This window comes from Capsicum annuum, chromosome 9 (genome assembly GCF_002878395.1).
Source record: "Capsicum annuum cultivar UCD-10X-F1 chromosome 9, UCD10Xv1.1, whole genome shotgun sequence".
NCBI classification, from domain to species: Eukaryota; Viridiplantae; Streptophyta; class Magnoliopsida; order Solanales; family Solanaceae; genus Capsicum; species Capsicum annuum.
In genome coordinates, this window is record NC_061119.1 from 3,870,786 (window position 1) to 3,888,710 (window position 17,925).

General features: G+C 37.3%; 2 protein-coding genes across 5 annotated transcripts in view; both read right to left on the reverse strand.

Annotated features, from left to right (window-relative positions):
• LOC107841721 (protein SHOOT GRAVITROPISM 6) overlaps window positions 1-7,514 on the reverse strand; it is a 30,865-nt gene extending 23,351 nt beyond the window's left edge. The window contains exons 1-7 of one of the 4 annotated variants that reach the window (XM_047396006.1): window positions 7,222-7,514; window positions 5,578-5,668; window positions 5,438-5,492; window positions 5,034-5,165; window positions 4,620-4,691; window positions 1,348-1,438; window positions 1,160-1,255 (exon numbers count right to left, since the gene is read on the reverse strand). In XM_047396006.1, coding sequence (XP_047251962.1) covers window positions 1,160-1,255; window positions 1,348-1,438; window positions 4,620-4,691; window positions 5,034-5,165; window positions 5,438-5,492; window positions 5,578-5,668; window positions 7,222-7,261 — 577 coding nt within the window. In that variant the 5' untranslated portion in view covers window positions 7,262-7,514. Of the gene's footprint in view, window positions 1-1,159; window positions 1,256-1,347; window positions 1,439-4,619; window positions 4,692-5,033; window positions 5,166-5,251; window positions 5,403-5,437; window positions 5,493-5,577; window positions 5,669-5,851 lie in introns of those variants that run through there. The other 3 variants (XM_047396007.1, XM_047396008.1, XM_047396009.1) reach the window with 3 other exon arrangements.
• A 742-nt stretch (window positions 7,515-8,256) lies between these two features.
• LOC107843147 (WD repeat-containing protein 3) lies at window positions 8,257-17,571 on the reverse strand. Its single transcript, XM_047396010.1, has 12 exons — window positions 17,264-17,571; window positions 16,223-16,438; window positions 14,995-16,119; window positions 14,379-14,495; window positions 12,503-12,684; window positions 12,183-12,414; window positions 11,889-12,098; window positions 11,353-11,481; window positions 9,973-10,041; window positions 9,517-9,639; window positions 8,815-8,865; window positions 8,257-8,736 (listed from the first exon to the last, which is right to left on the reverse strand). Exons 1-12 carry the CDS (start codon window positions 17,507-17,509, stop codon window positions 8,569-8,571), a joined length of 2,868 nt encoding a protein of 955 aa, XP_047251966.1. The 5' UTR covers window positions 17,510-17,571; the 3' UTR covers window positions 8,257-8,568.
• Between the last annotated feature and the right edge of the window lie 354 nt (window positions 17,572-17,925).

Genomic DNA, 17,925 nt, shown 5'->3' on the forward strand with positions numbered 1-17,925 from the left:
AAAACATAAGTCCCTATAATGAAAACAATGGAAACACTTGCGCAATGAAGTGAACATAAATTTAGAACAAGTTTTCTCCTGGATAAATGACTCCGAGATTTGTAATGACTCCTTTTTATCAATCATGTGCGCTGATATGAACTTTGCAATGACTAGAAGCTTCACTTCTACCAGAATTTCAAATGTATGAAAGAAAAATGCTCATTGCTTTTACTCCTAGATTAACTTCACAATCATCACAAAATGTACTAGATAGTGCAATTTCACAGCTCAAACTACTGGCTTAGAGGTCATCACCTTGGACCTAAAAATTGGTATTAGAGCAGGTAACTAGTTCGACTCCCGTTTCATGCATCCAGGCTGTTATTGGGCAATGAAAAAAAAATTGCATCCTCATAAAAAAGGAAGCAACAAAAAAATGACAAAAAATGCCTGAAAACACAGTAAAGAACATCCTTGAACAGATAAATTCCCAGGAGAACACTCTCCTCAATGTTAGCTTCACATGTCACCTATTCCTACACGAAACAATTTTCTATAGATTTTCCTCGCTAGCACCCTCCTAAATTTTGTAGCCTCCTCTACATAAAATCAAAAGAAACCAAAAGAACCCGGCGATCCCCTTAATTGCACATAACTTGTATGTGCCACCCAATTAAAAGGATGGCTATTATGCCCTTTTGCAACGAAGCCTAAGAGCCATCTTAAACTCCAGTTTCACGCCCTTCCCCGTTTTTTATCCTAATAGCCTAATCCATCCTAGGCTTTACCACCTCAGAGCACATAGGTGGTATCTCATGGATATCAGAATCTGAGACAATGGCCATTAGGAAAATGTAATCAGGAAAAAATTAAAGAGAAGACAACTTTCTCTCCCTCCCATCAGTACCCCATCAGCCCATACTGTCTCTTTTCTTCAAGAATAGTCAACCAAGAAAATTTTAGCAGCTTCTATGACAATAATAACAGATTCTAAGAAATTTGTGCAATTTACATAAAAATAATTTTCAACCGAAGTATTCCCGACTGAAAATTCAAAAGTCCCAGCTTCCAATAGCAAATGCTCCTACTTCTTCTGTTAGGAGAATGACGTGCTAATTTAGAGCAAGAGAAAGCTTTTCTTTGACATGTTAGATCATAAAAAGTTTTGGGTCTTTACCATTTGCAAAAATTGGCCGGTGGATGTCCCTTACATTTCCAAGAATGGGCACCACTCGTGCCAGTACACCCTTAAGGTGAGGAGTAAACTGCAAAGCTTCAAATATCATAGATGTAGATCAGATAAGTAACTTATGTCATAATTTTAAAGCAACCCACAAAGTATTTGCAAACAAATCGAAAACGAACCATCAGATGATGCAAAATCTGCAAGAATTTGAACCATGGCTGGAAGAGCTGAATTTGCCCCTGAGAGATGGAGGAATATTTCTTCCATCATCTGCCACAGACAACTGACGAATTAAACTAGATAAAAAACTTCAGAATATCAAAAAACAAGAAGAAAGAAAGAGTGTTGGACATACAATTATTTGGAAGAAAACTGTGCAACAAAGAGTAAACATAGTACAAAAAGAGGTAAAGTGCCAGGTCCTTTGTACTTTTCTGGGTGAAACAAGTAAGTTTATCAACAAAAAGAAGCACTTTTCTATGAGATATAATGTTTAGGATTACGACAGAACGTACAACCTATGATAAATAATCCAGTGATGAGAAGAATAAAACATTCCCAGCAGAAAATAACGTCTATCACATAAGACTACTCACAGGGGAATGCATAAACAAATGAAAGATGGATTATTTATTATTGCCTAAGGTAATGCACCAGCTAGAAAGGAACATAATGCACCAGCTAGAAAGGAACTTCATAATGCACCAGCTGGAAAGGAATTTCATATGGTCTCGTTGATTGTAAAGGTGTTCAATATATTCTAAGTTCTAACTAACATAAAGGAACAAACATGCAAAAGTCCAATTCACTAACGACGATGACAACTTTTAGCTCTAGGAACTTGAGACTGTATAAGATGTGTAAAAATTGAAAAACTGTTTTGCTAATGAATTTTTATTGTGGTCACAGCCTCCCCTTCCAATCCATCTACTCAAAGTTAACCCATAATATCACTTTAAGAGCAAACTAGTTCAGCCATCAAATAAAGCCACTTTTTTTGTGGAGTCGCTACATCAATAGTCATCAATAACTTATCTGCAAAACCAACTGCCACCCATAAAGGTTCATGGAAAGCCAGGTTTTTTAGTCAGTAAAGAGTAAATTATTGATTTCCATCAAGACTTCTACATCATTAACTCAAGCCATGTTTCACCAAAAGGAAAATAAGGAGATACATCAATACTTTACTATAATAATGGATTCTTTTCTATTCTCAGAGATTCTTGCATTTCTTTCATTCCATGTCGACCACCATATAGTTGCAGGGTTAATTCCAAACTTTGATAAAATCTTTCTCCTGCCCGATTTTGTACCAGCGGTGTAGCAAATCAAGAGTACACCGGGGCATGATCCAAGTCCCAAAACGCTAAAGAGGTTCTTGGAAAACATGTAGCTATCCAAGTCATACACTTCCGCTCCATTTTCATTTAGAATGGTGCATCCCATCCCATATTTCCATCCAACGATAGTAGTGAGATCCATTTTCTTTATATAGGAGGTAAATTAAAACACCATAGATCCAGTTATGTCACTCGAGCTTGTGAAAGAAGTTGAACATAAAGTAAACGTTATATTAATAAAGTACCAAGCTGGTACATAAATAGTACACGAATAACCAACCTCTGAATAAAACTAAGTTACATGTTTCCTCCCAGCAAATACAAGAAATCCAGATGTTGATCCGTACTCTCTATTGAGTTACTTCTACACCAAAAAAAAAAAATTATGCAGATAATTGTTCTTTAACTCTAGAAACATGACTTACATTCCCTTCAAAATAAGCTTTATTTCTTTCTAGTCATATGGTCCATTGTCTTCCATATTTGTTTCATACTTCTTGACTTCATCTTGAGACTGTTTGCCTTTACCAGCTTTCGAATAAACATATGACTTTCAGAGGTATGACCCCGGAAACACCCGATATTTAGAAAGTACTCCCCACATTCTCCAGAGAAGCTGCAATGGAGTATTAAATGCTCCACGGTTCCCTGATCTTTTTCACAAGCATAACGCCTGTTAAATAAAGAAAGATCCCTTCTAAGCAAATTGTTTTGAGTTGAACATGCCTCCCTAGATGCAGTCCATCCGAAGCAAGCTGCCTTAACTGGAGGTTTAGTCTTCCAAATCACCTTCCGAGGCCAGTTTGGAATACTATGGTCAGCCTGTTGAAGTAGTAGAATGTAGCAATTCTTGACTGAAAATCTTCTGTCACTACTGTTGACTTAAATCAAATTATCCTCTTTATTCTGTTCAATTGACAATGATCCCAGTAGTTGAAGAAGTTGACAAAAGTTCCCCGGTTCCCAATCATTTAGGTTTCTCCTGAAGACTATCTGCCACCCTGAACTTGAATAGAATTCTGAGATGTATCCATCTTTCCTCGAAGGATACCTAAACAGATCTGGAAATCTGAACATTAAGTTTTCTTCTCCAATCCAAAACTCTGTTGAAAACATTATCCTGGACTGTTTCCAACCTCTAGTTTAGTGTGTTGTAGAAATTCATCCCACAATCCATAAATTCCCTTCCGAAACATCCTATCAAACACCTTAAATAAATGTATTTCTATAATCCCCTGTAGGCTGGTTTATACCCTACCAGAGACCTATCATGCTGCACACCTAGATTAGTATACAAAAGAGTGTCCCATCACTAACAGTTTCAGCTTTTAGATAACAGTTTGAACTTTAAGAAGAAGTGGTTTCACCACTCTCCGTGAAAGTGCAAAGAGGTACTAAGTTCGAGCTTCACCATCATCTGTCAGCACATATTTTCACACGTTCAGTTCAAGACAAGGAACCAGGTAGGAAAATGACGGGCCAAGTTGCAGATCTAACAAGAGGTCCCTCTCTTAACACTTTAAATTTTTAAATGGGGTGATGCACAAACCGAAATAGAGCTAATACAAAAGGCATTGAATAATTGAGGAGTTTTACAGCACCTTCTAGTAGTAAGACTGAAAATTCCTCAGCTTACTGCTTGCAAGCTATGACAAAACCAACTCTACCACAAGGCTCATAATTTCTCAAAGTATGACTTCGACATATACTAGTGACATTCATAGAAATAAGAAACAATGACGACGACAACAACCACCACAACAACATACTCAGTGTAACCCCACAAGTGGGATCTGGGGAGGGTAGTGAGTACACAGACCTTACACCTGCCTCTTAGAGATAGAGAGGTTGTTTCCAATAGACCCTCAACTTAAACAAAGCCTGCCAAATAGTTTGCAAACAAGGATACAGATATGGGAGCAATAATAACAACAAAACAATGCAAGATATGATAGAAAAACATGAATGATAAGATATAAGTTCATAAGACTAAATTCCCTCTTCTAAAATTTATTTCGCAAAGAAACAAAGAAGATAAGAATTAGAAAGCACAGATAACATTCCCTCAGCTAAAAGTCTACTTTTGTAAGAAAAAGGAAAAGCACACTCACCAGATCAGGCATATGTGAACCAATTGATACAAGTACACCAGCTGCAGCTCTTTGCCAGTCAGCATTAAGTTCCTATCATGAGATCGAACTAGCTGTTAGAGTGATATGAATACTACCAGCACTGCACGGGACCTAGAGGTAGTAAAACTGATACCCTGTATACAAATAACTAGGTACAACTCCCACATCAAACAACATGGACAAGGAACCGACTCCGAAACCAATCAGAATCATGATCAACAAAACCAATAAATCCACTATAAGGGAACAAGAAAGTAGTAGTGATGATCATTATAATTCCAGCCAAAATGATGGATCCACATTTGGTTAGTGAGGATGGTGACATAGCTCCTGCCCAAACTTTTAAATCAAATTGTAGCATACATTTTAGTAATATGCAGGGGTGTCCTTTACCTTGGTTGAGATCACCTCAGAAGTGGCAATTTTGGCCAACTTTGCAAGATAATTATTATCAACATCTCCCTTATCCAAAGCCTGAATTGCCACTGACATCACTTGAAACAAACCAGCTATATTTCCAAACCTCTGAAATCCATAAAACCCAAATTAAGAACACTACACTCTACCCAATTGTTCACAGACGATATAAAATGTAAACAATAAAGGGCAACCTAAGCTCCCGCTATGTGTGGGACCTATTGAACCCAGCCTTAACCTGCATTTCTGCAAGAGGCTGCTTCCACGGCTTGAAACCGTAACCTCCTAGTCACATGGAGGCAACTTTACCAGTAATGCCAAGACTCCACTTCATAAAAATATGTGTAATGAACAAACAAAACCAAAATCCAGAACAGTACCCGTCGTCCACCTCTTGATACTGTTAAGCAACAATCAAGAACCAAAAGTGGATTTCTGAAAAAAAAAAATAGAATAAACTTAACGTGGAGCAGAAAAAAAAAAACACTTCGAAACACATATATAGGGAACTTGGACATACATAAAAGTTATCTCCTTCAGAGCAGCCATTGATGCTTCTCGTACAATAGGTGAATCATCCGCCAATGAAGACACCAGAACTTGAACTGCCTCTATAATAGCACAATCCCAACAACCAAAAAGAACAAACAAATTAATCCAGACCAAAAAAGATTGAACTTTTAACTTGAATTGCCTCTATACAGCAAAGAACAAATAGAGCAATAGGCGCACAAAAACACCAGTTAAAACAGAAATCGAAGATCAAGGAACTACAAGCATAGTGCTACTAATACCGGTAAGAAGGGAGGTCCAAGAATGACCACCAAGCCTATCCCGCAGGGAAGTGAGAAAACGTTCAACTACCAACTAACCTTCCATCCTAATATGTGGCCTCCAAATTTTCCTATCTAATGCCATGTCCCCGGTACACCAAAAAGATTGAATTTTAATTTGAATTGCCTCAATATGGCACAACCCAAAAGAACAATAAATCAATCCAAAACCAAAAAGATTGAAGCTTTACTTAAAATGCCTCTATATTAGCACAACCCCAACAACCCAAAGGAACAAACAAATCAATCTAAAAATAAAAAGATTGAAATTTTAACTTGAAATGCCTCAATATAGCACAACCCCATCAACCCAAAAGTAAAAATAAGGCATAATACATAAACGTGCCTTTAACTTGGCCTCCGCTGACATTTATGCCCTCTTACTTTGGGTGTGCACGAGTAGACATTTAAACTTGTACAAAGATACAACAAGTAGACACATGTGTCCTGCATGGCTAATTTGCATCCTATGTCGTATCCCAAGTGAATTATGTCACAAAGGACGTGCGTGTCCACTTGTTCAAATTTAAGTGCCTACTTGTGCAAATCCAAAGTTGGAGGGCATCGATGCCAGCTATGGCCAAGTTAAGGGACACACTTATTTTTCATGACTATAAATAAATCAATCCATAACCAAATAAGATTGAATTTTTAACTTGAATTGCCTCAACAAAGCACAACCCCTACAATCCAAAAGTGAAAAGTAAGTAAATTAAATCCCAAAAGACTGAATCTTTAACTTGAATTGCCACAATATAGCACAACCCCATCAACCCAAAAGAACAAATAAGTAAATTAAATCCCAACAAGATTGAATTTTACTTAAAATGCACAACCCCATCAACCCAAAACGACAAATAAGCAAAACAAATCCCAAAAAGATTGAACTTTCAACTTAAACTACCTCTATAATAACACAACCCCATCAACCCAAAAGAAAAAATAAGTAAATTAAATCCCAACAAGATTGAATTTTACTTAAAATGCACAACCCCATCAACCCAAAACCCAAAACGACAAATAAGCAAAACAAATCCCAAAAACATTAAACTTTCAACTTAAACTACCTCTATAATAACACAACCCCATCAACCCAAAAGTAACAATAAGCAAATCAAAACTCAAAAAAGATTGAATCTTTAACTTAATTACCAACTTATATAGCACAACCCCATCAAACCCAAAACCAAAAAGATAGAATTTTTAACTTGCATTGCCTCGAATTTAGCACAACCCCATCAACCCAAAAGTAACAATAAATAAATCAAATCCCACAAAGATTGAATCTTTAACTTAACTTAGATATTTGTATATATGGAAAAGGGTGTTACCGGCGGCAGGAACAGAGTTGCCGGAGCTGGAAGACGCCATGAATTTAGGAGAATTTTGTACAAGAAAGAGAAAAAAGGTACAATGCCAATAAAGCAACAAAAAGATTTGTCTGACTGTTTGTAGAAATTGACAGGTGTAAATGTGGCTAATGAAATGTATCACGTTGTTGAATGTTTGGGGAGTCCAGCTCCAGAATGTCCACTTTTGGAACTACTAGTACTCACCCTCCATATATTTCTTTATTTTATTTATTTATTTTTTAGAGCGCACAGCGTCTCTATTTTTTTATTTTTTTTTAGAGGTAGTGGTATGAAATTGGGTACACTCAAACCTCCTCAAATTCCATTATTGAAAATATATTAAATTTATTATTATTGTTGTTGTATTTATTTTTTAGAGCGTAATTTGTAGTGGCTAATAATAAATCATAAACTTCATAAAATATTAGCTTGAATAAAAAGAGTATGAAAAATTATTATAAAATTAACAAATAGACTCTCGTATTTTACCCGGCAAATTATATGTATTCTTCAACTTTGGATATGTAAAAGTGATCACTTATTATAAAGTTGAATAAGTAGACATGCATATCCTACGTGTAAATCTCATGTGATTTGACATACAGGATGCATGCATATACTTGTTCAACTTTATTATAATTTAATTGATTACATGTACACATTTAAAGTTGGAAGGTGTAGAGAATTTAACATGTAAAACATGTGTGACTACAATAACTTTAGAATAGTTTTAAGTAATCGCTTACGTACATTCGAAATTAGAGGACATAGATGTTAGTCGAGTCTAATAGGTTAAAGACATATTTGTGTATTATGTCATTTAAGGAGGGGGAGAGGATACAGGTACACAGACCTCATCGTTTGACAAAGTATAGAGATTGTTTTTAATAATATTTAAGTCAATTGTCAATAAGAAAATTCAAAATATAAAGAAGTAAATATATGGAGAATTTAGAAAACTACATCTATTATGTATAATGTAACTTTCCGACGAAGAAAACTCAAATAACCCTCTCCGAAAAACATATCAAGTTTTTATTTTACAAGCGATATATCTGAAAAGACAAATTGTCAATCTTTTCTTTCATCTCGGAAGAGATACAATCGGGAGGAGCTAATTCAAACCCCTCTGGTGTGTCATTTAAGAAATCAACACTCATCAAGATTACAATTCAATATGAATGATGCAATGAAGCAATTATATACAATTAATGTATCAAAAATTTAACCATACTTTGCTAAAGTTGAATGACCAAAATTGCTACCCCTCCCACTCCAGAAGGAACTAAGAAGTGAAGGAATAAGTGTAATTGAGGAAATAATACATCATGACCAAACATGTCCGCCATCCGACTTCTTCTGTTTCTTCTTTCGCTTTTTTTCTTGTTTTGTGTCTGCCCTTGCTTCAACGCGTTTTGTGTTCTGTGAGCGTATCTCCAATATGCTAGTCTTTGCATCTCGAAGTACTGCATCCGACTTTGAAGCTATCACTTGCTGAGGAAAACGAAAGTCTATTCACATTTTCCTGAACTGGGAAAAGAGGCTGACAAATCGAAATAACAAAAAACCTACCAAGGAATGACGCATAGCAGCAAGGTTGAAACCGATGAGATCTCTGAATTCCTGTGGAAGTCAGGCATGAATGCATGTTAATAATTAGAATCCCCTATCGAGGAAAGTGGTTCTCCATTTATAAACCGGAAGTAGAATGGGATGAGGTGTGCAGGTAGCGGGTAGTCATGGACATGGTTGAACAGTTTCAACTTCTAGAAAAGATGTCATGTCAAAAATAGAATCCCCTATAAAGGAAAGTGGTTCTCCATTTACAAGCTTAGTCTATAAACCGGAAGTAGAATGGGGCGAGGGTGTGCAGGTAGCGGGAGTCATGGACATGGTTGAACAGTTTCACCTTTTAGAAAAGATGCCATGTCGAAAATAGAATCCACTATTGGGGAAAGTGATCCTTCATTTACGAGCTTAGTTTATAAACTGGAAGTAGAATGGCGTGAGGTGTGCAGGTAGACGAAGTCATGGACATGGTTGAACAGTTTCAACTTTTAGAGAAGATGTCATGTCGAAAATAGGATCCCCTATTGAGGAAAGTGGTCCTCCATTAACGAGCTTAGTTTATAAGCCGGAAGTAGATGGGGTGAGGTGTGCAGGTAGACGAAGTCATGGACATGATTGAACAGTTTCCAACTTTTAGAAAAGATAAAACAAGAGTTTGCTAAAATCTCCCAAAAAAGCGATAGCAAATGTACTCATCAAACTTACCTTAACACCCTGATGAACTTTGCCTGTTAGACGGGTCATTAGGGGTCTGGCAGAGGGAGTTGAAATCAGCTGGTGATGATGAAGTTGCGTTAGTAATGTAGCTACCCTGGCAACAAGCTCCACCTGCAAGAACAGTAGATGAAATTCAAGAGTGGACATAGCTTGTAACACCAAAAAATGGGAACTTCGTTCAAGCAAAGCATACATGGTACAATACAAGTCCGAAGACATAATACTACCTAGTTGATGTTGACGCGTACTAACCTAACTTTATACAAAAACAGGGAAAAAAAGGGTTGATTGCTACTGAAACTATCCATTCTCTACTGTAGGGAGATTGACCTTAATATGAAAAGATTATATTCCATTATTTTGGTTTTCCAGAGCTCGGGTACAATATTTGCCTCATATGATAAATGCAACAAATTCTACATCCACTTGAAAGAAAATATTAACCTTATCTGGTATAGAGGTCCAATTCTCCAGGTACGAATAGAGCACCAAAGCATCAGAAAAGGGTAAAGCCTGCAAGGATTGTTTAAAATACAATCATATATATATATATATATATATATAAAGACGATCAGAATTGACAGGATACAAACCATTTAAACTCAATTGAAACAAATTCAAAGTGATGTCAAATGTTAATTGTGTAAAGTTTGGAAAGACGAAGTGTGGATTCTGTGGGATTGAAAAATTATTGGAGTGAGATATATAACCCCACATCTCAACCATTAGAGCAATTAGGATAAACTAAAACTAGGTTTTTAATTGATGTCATTCTACAAGATGATAATATGTAGGAATTTTGGGGGATCTTAAGTCTTTTTTTTTGGGCTGACGCATGATGTAAGAATGGTCAATTAAGGTCATTCGGGATGCCTTCCAAGCGGATGGATACAGGGCACAATACAAATTTTGAGTAAATCACACAACCATGTAAACTCAGTTAAGTTTTTCGCAAAAGATGTCACACAACCTTCTGCATTCAATAATCTCCATTTCGACCACAGATAGGCTCTCCAGGAACAGAAACATACTAGTGTCCATAATCGAAGCAGGACGTCAGATTATTGCTTGAATATATCTCATAACAACTATCATGTGTATCCATCCTCTAATGGTCTAATCTTCACCACAGGAAGAAGGATCTATTTTTAAGTCACTTGACGGTCGAGGCAGACATTGATAAGTTGAAGCATGCCAAGAATCCTCTTATTCAAAGAGCTTCAAAAGGAGGCTATGATCAATCATGTGAAAACAGAGACCAATTATAATCAACAAAAGACAACAACACACCCAGTATATTCCCACAAAGTGGGGCCTGGGGAGGGTAAGTGTACGCAGTCCATACCACTAACTCAGAGGTGAGATACAGAGGTTGTTTCCCATAGACCCCCGGCTCAAGACAAAAACAGTCTAGAAAAGAAATAGTAAAGGACAAGAAACAATAGGTATTAATAAACGAAGAGTGTATGGAAAAATTATAAAATCCTCTGAGATTGAACTTAAGATCAGTGCCCTCAAAAAGATGTTTCCTCTCTTATTACGCACCATCAGAAGATGGGACGGATCAATAAGCTCCCCGTTATCAAAGACAAGCTTGATCCGGCGGGGCTTACATCCAGTCATGATATCTCCAAGTAGCAACGTGCAAACTTAAGCTCAATAAAATATGCATGGTCAAAGCTTTAGCCTCAAGTGTAAGGAATAGAAGCCAAGAGGACATTTGAATTGAAACAGTTAAATAACATTTCAGGTTGGGAAATAATTACTGAAAAAAACTGATTTCCTAAATATAATGAAATGTTTACTTCAAAAATAAACACTTACCAGCAACGTTTGCTCCAGATCATTAGTAGGAACACTAGATAATGCACGAAGAACATAATCGGAAGGAGACAGCCCTAGCATGAGAATATTGGGCCTGAATTCTGAAACTCGACCCTTTGATATGTACTCCTACATGTAAAAATAGTATTCGGCAGCCAAGGAATTAAAGTCAAAATTTATGATAACAATTTCCCTTTTTATAAAAAGAATAACAAACTAGCCACGCATTACCCACGTTCAATCACCCAGTTCCAAAGAAAAGGAGAGCAATGAAAAGACACATATATTTTAATAATCACCTCTTTTGGCAACCTTTATTTAGTCATTTGCTCCAATAAAAACATGCTAAATTAGTAACACTCAAAATATTTTGGATAATCCATAATAAATTTTTGAATTTGTTATCAAGCAGGTCTCAACTTATACAAGAGATTACATCAAACCTAAAACCACTCTACCCTATTTTCATTCTTTTAATTCTTTTTCCAGTGAAGGAAGAACAGTAAGAAGATGTCTCGAAGTACACAGAGAGGAACCTCATGTTCAGCAATTCGCTTCAGTTCCGCAGCTGCCATGTCCAGTGCTTCAATGATAGTATCTGCAGCAGTAAGAGTTTCTTGTGTCGTTTTCCCTGCTAATGCCACAGCTCCCTCCCCCGGATGTTCTTCCTTAGGTCCATACTTATTCTCAGGTGCATTGTCAATGTCTGATTCAAACATTGCTTCCAATCTCTTTTCTTTCTCTTCCTGCAAATCCCAAGTAACAACTTATAACTACTTGCTTAAATTGTACGAAACTGATGCAGTATTTCAGACATTTACACGGAATACCTCAATAAAAAATGGTTCTTCGGTACGATCCCAGCGGCGTATGGAACGATCATGCGATCCTGTAACAATAAAATCCCCACGGTTGCTCACAGCAAGACACCAAACTTCAGCATGGTGACCTTCAAGGGTTAAAAGCAACTCAAACTTGTCAGCATCCCAGTACTTCACCAGGCGATCTTTTCCCACAGTAAAAAAGTAATGGGTGTTGCTCACAAAGTTAACTCCCGTGACACTGCCATGAAAACAAAGTATCAGCATTTGTTATTTGTAAATCATTACATAATTGAATACAAGAGTGCATAATGCTGCAATCAGAGCACCTGTCAGCATGCGCAAAAAGTGACTTATGACAATCCCCGAAATCCAGACCCCAAATTTTCACATTTTTGTCCGCAGAGCCACTTACAAGCAAAGCCCCATCTGAAGAAATATCCATACAAAATACAGGCAGCTTATGCCCGTAGAGTGAAAAACGGAACTTGAGTGAATCCGTATAGAAGACCTGAAAACATACGGCCATAATAAGTATCAGGTCTAATCCAGATCGGACAGAAATAAGAGCCTTGACATGAACTAAAACACAAATCGGACAGAAATAAGAGCCTTGACATGAACTAAAACACAAATTCATTCAGTAGACTACCAAAAAACAATGATGCAACAGAAAAACAAACTGATTTTAAAGTTGTAACAGTGTAATGAAAACCTAGAATTCAAGTGAGACAGAAGATCAGGAAGCTGATTTCAGGATCTTGTCTCAGTCTCAAACCTTTTCCAGGTTGTTCAACTAGGTCTAAGCTCGGGAACAAGATATTTCAGAAGTACGTTGATTTTACTAAGGAGAACCTAAGGGATAAACCTCAGATTTCCCTGTTATCAGCGGAACACATTAACCAGTAAAACCATTGTTTGATTTTTCTTGAGAAGTTCTGGTCTTCTATTACTTTCAGATACTACATCAATGGGTAATAGTTTCCATGTATCCTTCATCAAGACGAAAGGTAAAATGTTAGCACTCCTTGGTCTCCCTACTACTACTATTTGCAGTAGTTATATCTTTTTAGTAGTATTTGAAGTTTTGCATTCCAGTAGTGTTGCGAAACCATGTCCTAGTTTCGAGGGGTAATTATCTTATCACCATTGTAACTAAACTCTATGCTTCTCCCCATAAAATCTTAGCAAAAAATTATTTCAGTTTTTGAGTACTTTAACTCAAGAGATTGCATATTCTCTCTTAATGAACCAGCACCATAGGTCGAAGTCCGTCGTAGGAAGAAAACAGAGAATTCATCTTGCAGTGCCCATAACTAGATCCAAATCAGGGGACCATAACACTAAAACATTGGGAAATTACCAAAGTATAACACTGAAAAATGCTTTTTCCATTCCATAAGCTTAGAGGTAGCTCGTAAAGCATCAAAATAAACATATGGTAAATAAGAAGCAACAACAACATACTCAGTATAGTCGTACTCAGATCGTACCACTACCTCGGAGGTGAGGGAGAAAGGTTGTTCCCGATAGACCCCCGACTCGAGACCAAAAACAGTACAGAAGAAGACATAATATAAGAACAATAGGTATTTAACACACCAAATAGTAACAGAGTCTATCACAAAGTAGTACTACAATTGATCTATCCGAAAACAATAAAGATTACAAAACTCCACAAACAAGGCACTACAAGCATAGCACTAAGATTACTAGCACAGATACCATAACAAAGCATGGTAAATAAGAAGCAATGAGTAAAATTAAACTCAGAATTGAACAGAAAGAAATGGTGAGCAACACAATTGCAAAGTGTAAAAAAACTGATACAACAAGCAGCATTTGTTTCTCAATACATAAGTACCAAATAATTTTCCACCCTCCATCTTCTTTTTTTGAAAAGGTAACAACTTGTATATATAGAAAATTCAGTACCAAGACAGTGTTGGTGAGGAGTAACTAACTCCAATAAAAAGAGCCACGAGATGTGCCTATCAGCTCCCCTGTATCACCCACCAAAAAAAGATGTTTCCACCCACCATCCTGAGGAAACTGAAAATGAAAATTGTAGTCGACTGTTGTAGGTTATATTCCCATCACCATCAATGAAATTACTTATCCAAGTCCCAGGAGAAGAGAATTTCTACTTTAAAGCTGTTCTTCAGAAATCAAAACATAGACATTTCAGATAAGTTAAACTGTTACCTTTATTGTGCTATCCAACAAGGCAACAGCAATAAATTTACCATCAGGACTCACAGCAACGGCTAGAACATCATCATTCATTTTTAAGCTCCTTGCAGGAGATGCAGTTAAATGCCCCTGTATGTCAATAAATAGAGCCCATCATTATTCACCAGCAGGAATAAGGGTTCTTTTATCCAAGCAGAAACTAGTGCATGTCAAAAAACAAGAGCACGGTTGTAAAAATGTACATCCAATTTTATATCAAAGAATTCACATATTTATATTAGATAACTGCGTATTCAGATGAGAACCTCGGTATGCTGATCACTTCAATAGAATTACTATAAGTACAGCAATCAGTTATTCTGTGCTACTGTTTCTTTTGTTTAAAAGCACTACTATAGTCCCCCTTCTTAATAAGTATAAGAGCACCATTATAGCTGTTGAGCAACTATATTATTATATGTGGTTAAGTGTAAATAATCTTTTTTCATATGAATCCTAGGATCCCTCTCCTAAACCATCCACCAACAGGAAATCCCAACTTTTGAAATCAAAGTGCAGATAACAGCACTACATTGTCGAGAAAGATAAGGTGCTGAGAAATTCAGATAGAGAAAGTAAGATTACGCACTTCACCAGCCCTTTGAAATTCCCAGAATTTAATGTCGTGATCAGCACTGCCAGTGAGAAAACCTGTCCCACCTGGAGTTAAAGCAATTGACTGAATAGAACCGCCATGGGCTTCCACTACTTCCACACGAGTACCACTTGTAACTTGAATAAATTCCAAGGTCCCGTCCTTTGTACCAATGACCGCATACTTGTTACCTGGAACAAACAGTCCACAGAGACCATATCCTGAATCAATTGTGTGGAGGCAAGAAAGAGTAGTAGGGTTCCATATTTTAATTGCATTGTGACTAGTCGACATCAAAAGAGTGTTATCTGAGCTGAGAGTAACACTTCTGACATCAGCGTGATGCCCCTGACCATCAATAGCACTCGATTTAGTAGCTGAACTGTTTTTTATAGCATAAAACTCCAATATATTATTGTTCAAAGACAAAGCTAAGGTAGCCTGTGAATCCTTTGAAATAACTGGGGAGAAGGAAATTGAGGAGATCTTCTTTCCAGACCGTAGGGTCTGATGAAGCTTGAAGATATCCTGGACTGTAACAACAGGAGTGCTGACTCTTTCAGCTCTGATATCTGTCTCTGCTTTTTCCGTTGCCTCAAGACCTTCTTTGGCAGCTTTCTTCTCTTTCTTTCTACTTATTCTTCTTTTAGCTTTGCGTTTAGATTCAGACTCATCCAGCCGACGGAATATTTCCACCGTCTTCCCTGCAACTTGACAAGCCAGCAAGTTTCCATTCTTGTTAAACCTCACTGTCGCAACTCTATCTTTGCTTTGGCGCTGAATTTCACCAAATGACTTCAGCACTTCCCATTTGTTTACAGTAGGCAAGTCCGTACTTACATCTGTTTCGCTTTTGTTTACATCTGTTTCGCTTTTGTTAGCAATCAATTGTCCATCAGCTAAATCATGTTTTATAGTGTAAAAACGCAGTTCAGGGTCAGCAGAACCAGTGACCAGATATCTTTCCTCAGGGTCAATATCTATGGACCATATTTCAGTATGATGGCCACTTATAATCTGCATGCAGTGTTGAGTATCAAGATCCCATACCCTCAAAAATTTGTCCTTAGAAGACGTTACCAGCTTTCTGCCAGAATCTAAGAAAACAAGATCAGTAACCTGCAACATAGATGGCAAAGGAACGAAATTAGAATTTCACAAGTAAAACGTGATGAAGTTAGAAATGGAAGTATGTTATGCCTAGTATAAGGATAGTACGAACCTGATCACGATGTCCCCGAAGGCGAAACAGGCCAGTCTCACCCACCACATCCCATACAATAACGTCATTATCTTTGCCTCCGGATGCTAGAAATGACCCAGGCTTATTGTATCGTAGGGCCGTCACAGCCCCTTTATGCCCATTCAATGTGGTGTCACATATTCCTTTATCGGAATCCCAAATTCTAATGCTTCCTTCCGCATAACCACTTGCTATCTGCAATGAAGTCCGATTATTACTACTAAAACCAACAACAACAACAACATACCCAGTGTATTCCCACAAAGTGGGGTCTGAGGAGGGTAAAGTGTACATAGTCCATACCACTACCTCAGATGAAGTGGAGAGGTTGTTTCCGATAGACCCCCGGCTCAGGATATATAACAGTATAACAAACAAAAAACACAAAAGCAAACAACAAGATGGGATAACACACTGCTAGATACTAAAGGAAATAAGACATCCACAAGGTACTACTATAAACTATCTATCCAAAATCATAGGCATCATCGAAACACGACAGATACAAACAGAGCACTCTTCCCTACTATAACGTCTGAACTCCGACCCACTAACCCTCTACCCTAATTCGAGTCCTCTACACCTTCCTATCAAGGGTCATGTCCTCCATAAGCTGTAGCTGCTCCATATCATGTCTAATCACCTCCCTCCATTACTTCTTCGGCCTACCTCTACCCAACCTAAAACCATCCATAGTCAGCCTCTCACACCTCCGCGCACCTCCATGAAAACAAATCATAAGTTTCACAATCTTTCCCTAGGAAATAAACCACTATAAGAAACAAATATATTGAGTCTGACTCAACAAATAGAGCATACCAAGACATTGACCTCAGAACAGGTCGTGACATTTTAGCTTTCCTGCTTTCTCCGCCCAAATTATCTTCTATAACACCTTAAATTTTATGATGCAACTGCATCTTAGATACTTTTTTAGACTTATCTAACACTACACAAAAATAACAACAACAGAATTTATAAAATAGATTATAAAAACAAAGGGAAAAAGGGAAAATTCACCTGAGATGAAGAAGGAGGAGAAACAGCGATTGACGTAACGGCGAGAGAAGGTCCATTTGAGCTTGATGAAGGTAAAGGCTCTAGGGTTTTGGTACAATTATGCAACTTAACATTCCATATACCGATTTTCTCTAACGCCGGAGCTAACAAGTGTTTGCCGGAGTTGTCGTATGTGATGTTCGATTCGCCGGAAACTATAACGCCGAAAGACGCCGCCGGTTCATACCGGAGATAGGCCTTCACCATTTGGAAAATGGAAGTGGAAGCTTACTGAGCTGAGCTAGGGTTTAGGGTTTAAGAAAATTGAAAAAAAAAAAAGTGAAAGGGGTATAATTGGGAGATGAAAGCATACAACTGGGTCGGGGCGGGTCGGTTCATTTGTTATTGGGCTGGGTTGAGGTTCAATTGGGCCTATGTGGATATGAAATGGGCAAACAACATAAATACCGACAGTTTAAACTTAATTAAATAAATTTCCGACATTTTCCATAATAAGTGAAAATTCTGATTTTGTGTCTATCGAGATACATATTAGCTTTCGATACATCTAACGAAAGGTGCATTTTTTCCTTTGTAAAGATAGATAATTAGCTCCCGCTATATTTTTTTTTTATTTGAGGTTGTTGAGATACATAATACATCCAACAACATACATTTCTTTT

Coding starts and splice junctions, on each gene's coding strand:
- LOC107843147 (XM_047396010.1), bottom strand. CDS start 17,509: ATGGTGAAGGCCTATCTCCGGTATGAACCGGCGGCGTCTTTCGGCGTT. Junction 12,099..12,182: donor AAGAACCATTTTTTATTGAG/GTATTCCGTGTA, acceptor TGGGATTTGCAG/GAAGAGAAAGAAAAGAGATT. Junction 8,866..9,516: donor AAGTTCATCAGGGTGTTAAG/GTAAGTTTGATG, acceptor TGACTTCCACAG/GAATTCAGAGATCTCATCGG.